The 11,683-nt window shown below is 37.5% G+C and overlaps 1 protein-coding gene across 1 annotated transcript; it reads left to right on the forward strand.

The window, feature by feature from the left end:
• The first annotated feature begins 448 nt into the window (after positions 1 to 448).
• On the forward strand, positions 449 to 3,866 carry LOC146141390 (aquaporin-8-like). The gene is made up of 6 exons (XM_083390095.1): positions 449 to 594; positions 1,146 to 1,259; positions 1,665 to 1,791; positions 2,587 to 2,780; positions 3,333 to 3,473; positions 3,740 to 3,866. The coding sequence occupies exons 1-6, from the start codon at positions 449 to 451 to the stop codon at positions 3,864 to 3,866; spliced, it is 849 nt and encodes a 282-aa protein (XP_083246221.1).
• Positions 3,867 to 11,683: the final 7,817 nt, after the last annotated feature.

Here is an 11,683-nt window from a genome sequence, read left to right on the forward strand (position 1 = left end):
TGCATTAAGTCTAATCAAATATCAAATTAACAAGCAATAACGCTGGCATAAACTTGTCAACAAACGTTTCAACAAATCATAACTGATCGGCGTAGCTTGAAAGTACTTGCGAGCGAGAAAACCAAATTAATTCATACCTTTGCCGCAAACACAATATATAAACCAAATTTAATTGAGAAGAACTTAATTGTTTCTTCAAACCACGTCGATTACTGACTTTGATAAGCAGTCAGCAACACTATTTAACCTTTAGAAGTAAATCTTATCAGGCAATTACTTTCACAATGTATATTAAATATAAAGTGAAAACTTAAAAAAAAGCTGGTGTGTACATTTTCCTGCAATAACAGATCGCAATTCAAGGTTCAGCAGAACGCAGGAAGCTTTGGGTTAAAACCTTTTGTTGATCAAACTTGTTCCACTTTCCAGGATTTTATTAATTTAAATCATGGCTCGCGACAAGAAAATATTTCGCACCTACGTCATACCTTTGTTAACCGAGATGACGTCACAATTCATGATCACGTTTTGGGGGAGCATGGCGATGACGCCTTACGGGGACGGCCCCTCTGTCGAGAGTGACGACAACACTACGTAAGTGTGACGTCATAGTACGGGCTTGTGTAGTGTGACGTAATAACATTATCGTAAAGGTGCCGATTTAAAATCGCGCAATAAAATTTTACACTTTTAATATGGCGCATTTTATGTAAAAAATATAATTAGACCATTATTAAAGTAACTAAATTATAATTTTTATGGATTTGAGTATAAATATTCTTAATTTCACGTTTTTTTTAATTTTTTTTTTGTTAATTTTTGTCGTGCGACGTGTATGACGTAATAACATTATCGTAAACGGGTCATTTAAAAATTGCGCAATAAAACTATATTATTGCATTATATTTTACTGTGACATCAATTCTTTACATTTTTATGCCAAAAAAAAAACAATGACGTCATGTAAAGTAACTAAATTATAATTTATATTTTGATATGACGTCATTTTTTACATTTTTTTTATAAAGTATAATGACGTAATACAAATTAACTAAAATAAATTCTTTATGGTTTGAGGAAGTTATTTTTGTCGCAACATCGTGGTGAAAAGTACAATAACAAAGTATGTGACCTTTGACCTTCAGATCAGTGGCGGAGGAACACGGTTGCGAGGATGAATATCTGGTGAACGTGTTCATGCCAGCTTTGCAAGCAGGTCTGTCAGTTTGGATGATGGTCACTGTTTTCTGGAAGATAAGGTCGGTTCAACACTTAAACTGGATCTTGGGGGGGGGAACAACATGGGGGTTATTTACGTCACAACTAGGGCGATATTTTGTACCTAAAAATGACAAATTTTGCCTAAAAAATTATCATTTTGACAAAATTTTGACTTTTTTATTTAAAGTCAAAAAAATAATCGCCCCAGACATAAAACACAAACAAAAAACTTATCTTTTGGTAATTACAGGTCCTTATTTCATTTTTACTGCAACACAAATTCAGTTATTTTTTCTGAAAAAACGGTCGCCAACCTAATTGTTTTGTTACGAACGTTAAATGTAAGGAGATAAATATTAAAATATTAAGTTTACACTGATTTTTAGATTATATCGATTTTTTTATAAAATTTTCATAAGTTAACCTCGTTTGTTACGTCACAGCGGCGCCCACTTCAACCCTGCGGTGTCGGTTGCCATGGTGATAGCGGGGGAGTTGAGGCCCGTCATGTTTGTCCCTTACGTCATCTTCCAGTGTCTCGGATCCATAATGGCCGCGGCCACAGCCAAGGTCAGTAATTTAAAATGACTTAAGTCCAAGTCAAGTCATTTGTGAAATAACCCAAGTCCAAGTCAAGTCATTTGTAAAATAACTTAAGTCCACGTCAAGCCATTTTTAAAATAACTTAAGTCAAAGTCAAGTCATTTGTAAAATAACTTAAGTCAAAGTCAAGTCATTTGTAAAATAACTTAAGTCAAAGTCAAGTCATTTGTAAAATAACTTAAGTCCAAGTCAAGCCATTTTTAAAATAACTTAAGTCCAAGTCAAGCCATTTTTAAAATAACTTAAGTCAAAGTCAAGTCATTTGTAAAATAACTTAAGTCAAAGTCGAGTCATTTGTGAAATAACTTAAGTCAAAGTCAAGTCATTTGTGAAATAACTTAAGTCCAAGTCAAGGCTTTTGTAAAATAACTTAAGTCAAAGTCAAGTCATTTGTAAAATAACTTAAGTCAAAGTCAAGTCATTTGTAAAATAACTTAAGTCAAAGTCAAGGCACTTGTGAAATAACTTAAGTCCAAGTCAAGTCATTTGTGAAATAACTTAAGTCCAAGTCAAGTCATTTGTGAAATAACTTAAGTCAAAGTCAAGTCACTTGTGAAATAACTTAAGTCAAAGTCGAGTCATTTGTGAAATAACTTAAGTCCAAGTCAAGTCATTTGTGAAATAACTTAAGTCCAAGTCAAGTCATTTGTGAAATAACTTAAGTCCAAGTCAAGTCACTTGTGAAATAACTTAAGTCCAAGTCAAGTCATTTGTGAAATAACTTAGGTCAAAGTCAAGTCATTTGTAAAATCTACTTCCTAGGTGATCCTCGGGGAAAACCCCGGAATAATCGCGATCCCCGAGCATGTGACGTCATCAGTTGTTTTCTTGAACGAGTTCGTTGTCGTGGCAATGCTGGTCTTCTGCGTACTAGCGGTCTGCGCAGACCAGCGCTTTGACCAGCAGACCGGAACGCTCGCCATCGGAATGAGCGTCTTTCAGGGAATCTTAACTTCGTGAGTATATGACGTCATAGATTAAGTCATGACGTGACGTAATGTAGATGTTTAAGTTGGAGGAACCTGTTATCTCTCCAGTTTAATATACATTTGTAGAATTTGTTTAATCTCTTAATAATTTTTTTCCGCCTGTCACGTCGAAAATGAATATGTATTAACGGAGAAGGCTCACATAATGGATTTTTAGCACAAGCTTTATCTTACTGACACCAAGAACAATTTAAACATTAAAATTTTCTTTCCAAACTTGTATTACTCAAGCATTGAGCGAACAAACCTGTTCCTTAAAGCGTCCGATAACGCCGAGGCCTGACGATAACGAGCCAGTTAACCAAAAAAAAATGTCCAACTTTATTTACTTGAATAGTAACCCCTGAAATTCATTTACCAAAGTATGCGCAAGCTTTATAAAATTGACGTAAACCTTAAAACTTTATAAATCTAGAAACTTTCCCATTAAAACGTAACGATAACCCATTGTGACGTAAGATTGCAGCGGGTTGTAGTTTTACGACGTCATTACACTGACGTCACACCCATTGTTCGCAGCCGGTGGGTCGGAACGATCGGCATCAGTCCGTCACGGGTGATTGGTCCGGCTGTGCTTGTTGGCGGGAAAGCCTGGAGCCGCCATTGGCTGTTCTGGTTGGCTGACCTCAGCGGGGGAGCTTTCGCCGCGTGTTACTACATGTGAGTTGTGACGTCACTGTGGCTATTGTGACGATGGTTTGTTAGTGTTTTGATTCAAACTGATGCTGATAACAGAAGGAATCGATTTTTCTTCCAATTCAACATTATTTTAAATTTTGTAATTTAAGCGACACGCAATTATTGAATTTACTAATTCACTGCAAAAATATCATTAGTAAAAAAAAAGTAAAAATAAACTTTCATTGGTTTTCGGCTTGAAACGTGACGTCACAATACGAAAATACCATGATGTAATACCCCCCCAGGTTGTTCTTTGCACCCCCCGCGAAATGCTGGATGGGGTTGCTTCGTCTCAGGAAGGGGGCGAAAGGGAATTCCCCGGACAGCACGGAACTGGGGCCGATGGTCGGAAGTGACGACGAGAAGCAATGACGTCACAAAGTGAAGCAATGACGTCATATTGCATTTCAAAAAGATTTGTGACGTCGTAGAGACTGATTGCTGCTGCTGTTGCGCGATTGCTGCGTTTGTGTACAAATAATTGCAAGCTGTTTAATAAATAATTTCTGCGATATATTTCTTTATTAATGTCTGATCCTGGTTTTACTCTGCTTTTTAAACTTTAAGTTTTATTGTTTATAAGGACTTTGACGACTGAAACTGGTTATTTCAGCGTTTCAGCAAAATCGGCAAAAGCCAGGAGCTTAGTTTTGCTTTAAATGGCGACACAAAATAAATAAATTGTATTGTATTATTTATTACTTACTAAAATAACGAAAAAAGCAAAAGAAAAACGAATACCAGTGGTAAATTATAATGCGGTTGACGACCGAAATTGCAGCATTAGAAATGCTTTGAAGAAGTTTTTTAAAAGCGCCATTTTACCCCAAACACTCATTATTGCTGCAAGTCGTGCAGGGATGGCGCTAGGGAGAAGCAGCACTTGGCTGGGTTAAGCAGACTCCATCGAGCTGACAAACATTTACCCATTAAATCACACAAAGTAAGATATGCCAACGCTATAACCTAGTGGAGGAGTGATTCCTGAACTTTTTGACATGCGCAGATTTGGTATTTTACTGCATGGACGATTTTTAGAACTGGAATTTTACTGCGTGCTTAAACGGGTTCGAACGAGCCGACTCAGCCACAATTCATTTTCAGCAGACTTTAACGGACTCTGATGGCGCAAAGTTTATCAGCCCTGTCGGATTTTTCTTGGCTCGCCACTATTCGTGCAGGGATGGCACTAGAAAGCAGCTGCATGTAGCCGGCGTTACAGCAGGTCAAAGAAGGTTTGACAAGTTTGAGTTCTGTTGGCTCGGTATTTTTGATGAAAGGTTTATGCCCCAGTCTTCTTTGCCATCTATTTGATCGAACAAAAGCATTTTGTGTTCGCAGTATAGCTTCAATAGGGTTGCTGTATTTGATAACGCATAACCCCGGACAAAATTATTTTCAGGGTTGCCATATAACGAAAATGAAAAATCTAAACTTACTAAAAAAAGCTGAAAACTTTTTGTAGCAAATTTTTTTAACTTTTATCATTTTGTATTTTTTTTTCTTTTTCGTAAACTTTTTTTTCACAATTTCCTCTCTATTGGTAAATTTTTCTTAATTTTTTTTTCTTTTGTTATGAATTTTTTGGAATTTTTTTCTCTTTTTGTGCTAGTTTGATCTCTACTTAACATAACCCTCATGACATTTTTCAATAAAACAAAAAAAAAAATTTCCATTGGATTTTTGTTGAAAAGTTCAAAAGTCTAAATTTTCAAAATTGGCTTTAAACAAACTCTAACTCGCAACGCTAATGATTTCGATTTTTGGGGGTAATAAATATTCAGGAGATGACGTCATAAGGTATCTGAAGTTTCGAGAAACCTCCTGACGTCACGCATTAACTTTTGATGTCATGCATCAACTCCTGAACAAACAGCTTTAAGCTGGTGTATAAAACAAATGGTTAATGCAAAAGTTCTAATTTAGTTTTAAAAATAGTTTTGACGGATTTTTGCTTTAGTTCAGTGCATCGCAAGCTTTTTTACAGAAAAACCAACGAATTGTGATTAAACCCGCAAAAGTCGCTGAAAATTTGTCGCTTTACATTTTTTTATCTTCACATTAGTCGGTACTAACAATTGAAGGCATTTCGACGTTGGAACGTTCTGTCAGTATCGAGCCTACTTGAACATGTGTCAATTGTAGAACTTTAAACCTGTAATCTTGTTCAATCCATCTTTTTAGTATTTACAATTTCAACACAAAGTAATAAATCCAAACTGAAACACGCTTTTACCCCTAATAGCTTTACATTTCCGCCAGCACCTATTGCACATATTTGACCACAAGAGGCGCAGCTGAGCGAGATTGCGCTACGAGTTCAAGCGCTGCACGAAATATCAGCATGGTATTGTCCACTGCTTATAACGAAATTGTCTACTGCCCGTATAATGACATTCAGAGTGTGCAATTTTTGTACAAGTTTTATACATTTTAATATCATCAAACAGAAAATACAGACGTTGTTTTGGAACAAATCAAGCTTAACCCTTAATAAGCTGACTCCCAAAAAGTGATAATTTTTGTCTTACACTTGTGGTCACTCAAAATGTTTTACCAAAGATATAATTGAACACTTTAAAACCTAAATGTCATACAAGTGCCACTGGACACGTAAAAAAACACGCCACTTTGTTTGCACTATGAGCCTTTGTACTAGAGATGTCAACCGCGCAGCGTTTGCGGTCGCCTGTGCGGTTTAGTCAAGTAACTGCACAGCGACGCGTAAATAAATCTAAACATTTTGCCGCAGTATTTCAAAGTTTTCTTCTTAGCTGATTTAATTGAAATAGCAAGCAGTTTACACATGGATGTTTTATCCCTGAAAAGCAAGCTGTTACTCAAACTTTTAGGTATGAACTAGTTTTCTAGGTATTTGTGCAACGCCAAAGTATTCCAGAAGTCTACTTCACGGCCTGTCGGCTGCCAAGCGCTACAACACGTCTAGATCAGCGCCCACTAAAGTTCGTTCGGCTTTGCAGATATTTGTTATTTAACAACAATGCTTAACCCCACTAAACCCAAACGCCAACTCCCAAATAATATGTAGTGTGGTAGGATTCTAGACCAGCGCCCACTAAAGTTCGTTCGGCTGAGCTGATGCATCGCCATGTATACAATGTGCACTCTCCATGTGTGCACCTAACAGTTGATATTCGAAGATGCACTACCGCAAAATATGCACCTTAGAACTCAGTAGTATATTTTAGAAAAGGCTATTTGCCCGGCAACCGGTTACCGAACTTCAAAGTACGGTAACCGACCCATTTGTTATATATATAACAATGAGCCGGTCCCGGAAGTTCGGTAAACGGCTATAGCGTTAGTTTGAGGAAGGACCTCCTTGTAATAAGCCTTACCTTACAGCGTTGAAACAATTAGAAAATCAACGCGCTATATTTGAGTTAGGGTGTCGGTTAGTGTTTGGGTGAGGGTGGGTCAAGTATTATTATATTTATTACTTAATAATAGTGCTTAACCTACCCTAACCCAAACGCTAATCCGCACCCTAACCCAAGTAATCTGCATTGTGATAGGATTCTAGACCACCTGCAAGTTCGAACGCACAATCCGTGCACATTGCACCCTCAGTAGGCCTACACATAAATCGCACATTTAAGTGTAGCGTCAACTAAATTAACCTTTTCAACCATAGGGTCAAGTGAACAGGTCGGGGATGTTCCGCACAAAATTTTAAACAGTAAATCCCTTTATTTGCAAACTCTAAATTTGAACGTTGAGAGTTTCGATGTTTTAAACTAAATTCACAAGTTAATGTGCGAGTAGATCTGTTGTTGTGTTGTTGTTAATTTTATGAATTAGTTTAAATAAAAAGGTTTAATTAAAAATAGCTACAAGGTGTCAATAAGGTGTGTATACAACAATAACTCAAAATGTTAGCTGTTAGCGTTTAAGTTCCGCATTTGCCATTTCGTACTTCGTTAAACAGTGGCCATAATGATGCATTACGTATTTCCGCATTAACGTGTTTATGGCTTATACAAAGGAAGGTGGGAGCCTTTAGTTCTTTTAGCGTCTCGTTTAGTCATTATTAAAATGTCCAAATTGAACAACAGTTGCGGTATGTTGATTTGTTTACCAACAGCGGGGTTTGGAGATTTTTGAAATGTACTGCGTACCGCTAGAGTTTAGTAAACATATTTGCCTACATTGTGTACATTGTGTAGCGTTAATACGTGTTGTTTCGTATCAGCTCGTTGTTAAATTAGACCAAGTCCCAGTATGCCGCGAACTATTTACCCTTGTAAGGGTAATAATGTGGCGCCGTCTTCTCTTTGCAACATCTTTAACAGCGGTTTCTAGAGTTTTTTTAAATACTAAGCATATTTGTCTACATTGTGTACATTGTGTAACGTTAATACGTGATGTTTCGAATCGTTGTTGAATTAGCTTGAGTTACAGTGAAACAGTTAGTATGGTTGCCGCAAACTAGTTTCCCTTATTATGGCGCCGTAAGCCAAACGGTTGTCCTAAAGCAGGGGTTCCCCACCTGTGGTACGCGTTTTCAGGTGGTACGCGAGTAGCTTCCGTTTTTTCAACAAAAACCTGGATTCACAACATTAAATTTTGTTTATCTGGTTTTGTTGGAAACACACAATAAGATCTAAAAAGCAATGATACCCAAAGCAGAAAAATCTATAAAACCACAACAAATATAAAAACGACAATATAAAGCCAAATAAATACGCAGAAATTATTCGCTACAGAATAAGAACTTAATCGTCGCAATAAGACATAAATCTTCAGGAATAAGACCTATGTTCATCGGAATAAGGCCTAAAAGGACAAAATAACGCCCAAAACTGTAGGGAGGGGTTATGGGACGATCGGGGGCCATGGGTCTGGCATCTGCCGTTATGGTGTCGACGTTTGGGCGCCATAGTTTGAATGGCGACGTTAGGGCGCCGCTGTTTTGGCACCGGATTTTTTGGGATGGTTAGGGTTATTGGTGGGTAATGGGAGGGGTTATAAAATCGGTTGGTGGTGAAATTATTATGGGAGTTAGTGGTGTACTTCGGGGCGGGGTTTGGGGTTAGCTAAAATGTTGTTAAGGCCTGATTCTGGCGATTTAGGTGTTATTCCGACGGTGTAGGTCTTAATCCGATATTTTTTGAATTACGACTATTAGGTGTTAGTGCTATTTTGGTGTTATTCCGAAGTGGGTTTTATTCCGACGATGATGTTGTTCTTATTTTGGTCTTATACCTGGAGTCCGTTTTGTTTACAAAAAGATCCGAAGCCCATTCATTGTTACGTAACTATCCACGTTGTTTCGTATCATTACGTTTTTTCAACTACAGGCCATGTCAATTGACAAGGAGCATAGTTGCTTTGAAAAGCCGTGCAACGCTGTGGGGCAGTGGGCGGTAATTATGTCAAACGATTGCTCTAGATAGATAGCATCTACTGTTTTATAGCTTAATCTACAAATAGCGTTAAATGATGCTAGTTGTAAGCTAAACCTACATAAACATATAATTCGATCAAATTAGTTGTTCAGCAAAAAGTTGTACAGTCAGTACAGATCGTCCAAGTGGTACGAGATCGTAAAAAGGTTGGAAACCCCTGTCCTAAAGGCATTTTGAAAAGTGCGCACATTCTTTGTTGATTTTCGCGTTCACATGTTTGCGCATATTGTGCAAAACAACGCCTTGTTGCAAAAAAAGGCCAAAGAAGGATAACTTAAATGGATATATTTTGACTTTTGATACCAGATTAACATTACTTTCCCAATGGGTTACTTTAGGGGTCGGCAACCCCTGGCAGGCGTGGCACTTTTGACACGCGAGATCATTTCTCGGGGCACGCCAAATGATTTAAGGCGCACGTTATATCACCTTAACAAAGTGAAATCATTACATCATTACCACATCAATAACATTATCATTACATCACTAACACTAGCGCGAACTAAATGGTTGCACACATTGCCAGTTCGTGTCACAAATTAGTGTCAACTGTTGTGTTTAACATTATTTTTTGTGGGCGTTAAACTTGTTGTTTACGACCGTTCGTATTACGTCACAATGACCCCGAAATGCCAAGCTAAAAGCGAAACTGATGGTTAACACTTCTAGCCTTCTAGGTATCAGCTGAAAAGCGTCGAAGTATATTCCAAATTGGCGGACACAGCATTGCTTGTTAGGGTATCTTCACAGAATTTTACTCATGAAAACAGATTTAATGGCGTCTCCTACCGGTTAACATTACTTATTACTGTCAATGGATTTTGCATCTCATCCGATCACCGATTTTTGAGACTCACGTGTGTTTTTTTCAAAATGTGCACTTTCTCTTTTTTTACTGATCATGTGGTAAATGTACACCAGCTGGTTATAAAATTTAAGTTCGTGGTAAAATTAGTTGCTATTTGTAAGATCGGGCAAGGTGTAGCATTTTACCACACGCTTATATGCCAATTTAACTTTTTATTTAATTTTTTGTGCTAGGTTTTTACGAACATGGCACGACTATGTTCACTTTATTCATATGTTCACTGAGCGCGATTTTTTTTTGGTGTACCGATATTTCTTTTAAACTAAGTTCTTATTACCGAAAATAAAAAGTAAAAAAACGGAAAAAAATTATGTTTAATAATTTTGAATAGGTTTTCCGTTTGTCCGCGACGCACTTATCAGCCTTCCACAGCGCAACGGTAAAGAAGATCTGATATAGTTTAAAAGACAGCCTCAAAACGTACAAAGCGGGCGTAGAAAGATTATTCTAATTTTTCGCACTTACGTAGTTAAAATAGTCAAAGCTTTTGAAAAAGAAGTGTCTAGTTTGTCAAAAAGAAATTAGTTTTATTTGAGCTACGTACGAAAAAAAAGTTCCCAAATTATATGGGCCGAAAATTTATTTTCGGGACATATCTTGTTTTTGCCGTTATTACCTTACATCGTCGAAACAATTAGTGAATCAACGCGCAATATTTGGGTTAGGGTGTCGGTTAGTGTTTGGGTGAGGGTGGGTCAAGTATTATTATATTTATTATTTAATACATACATACATATTGGAGTGCGCGTTACATTTACATCACAACACAATTCACGCGTCACCATACATTGCACTAGCATGCATACAAGTCTGTAAAGTAATGAGAGATGTCTTCTCCTTCCACGGCCTCCAGCTCAGCTCGCAGACGCGCTGTTGCAGAGATTATTAACTTGATCGCGAACTTGCGCTCTCTGCTTGATCTTCGGGCTACGGTTTTCAGGTGTTCAGCCCACAAGCACCGCGCGTAAAGTGCTCAGCCGGGAGTTGAGCACCGGATCTAAGGATTGCTGGTCAGTGGCGCTAACCACTTCGCCAACGCGCCCACATTATTTAATAATATTCCTTAACCCACCCACACCCATACGCTAACCCGCACCCTAACCCAAATAATCTGCATTGTGGTAGGATTCTAGACCACCTGCAAGTTCGAACGCACATTCCGTGCACATTGCACCTTTAGTGCACATAAACCTAACTCATTTAAGTGTAGCGCCAACTAAAAAATCAACCCTTTCCAACCCCTAACCCTAGAGTTAAGTCCCTTTATTTGCAAACTTTAAATTTATAACGTTGTGAGTTTCGATGTTTTAAACTAAGTTCACAAGTTGATGAGCGAGTAGATCTGTTGTTGTTATTGTTGTTGTGTTGCTGTTGTTGTTGTTATTGTTGTTGTGTTGCTGTTGTTGTTGTTATTGTTGTTGTGTTGCTGTTGTTCATTTTATGAATTAGTTCAAATAAAAAAAGGAGGCTTAAGTATAAAATGGATACAAGTTGCCAATAAGGTATGTATATAAATAACTTAAAATGTTAGCTGTTAGCGCTTTAGTTCCGCATTAGCCATTTCGTACTTCGTTAAACAGTGGCCATAATGATGCATTACGTATTTCCGCATTAACGTGTTTATGGCTTATACAAAGGAAGGTGGGAGCCTTTAGTTCCTTTAGCGTCTCATTTAGTCATTATTAAACTATCCAAATAGAACAACAGTTGCGGTAAACAGGTCAGGCATTAGATACAGGTTCCGCTAAATGGTGGAATAACATTGAAAATATTTTAACACTGCGATTATATCTGCGGAAAAACTAGTAAAACAGCATTGTTTGCATATTAAATAAGGTGTCAGTGATGTAATGTTGATTTGTTTACCAACAGCGGGGTTTGGAAATTTTTTA

The sequence above is a fragment of the Ascidiella aspersa genome, chromosome 5, assembly GCF_963924565.1.
Source record: "Ascidiella aspersa chromosome 5, kaAscAspe10.2, whole genome shotgun sequence".
In the NCBI taxonomy this organism is placed as follows: Eukaryota; Metazoa; Chordata; class Ascidiacea; order Phlebobranchia; family Ascidiidae; genus Ascidiella; species Ascidiella aspersa.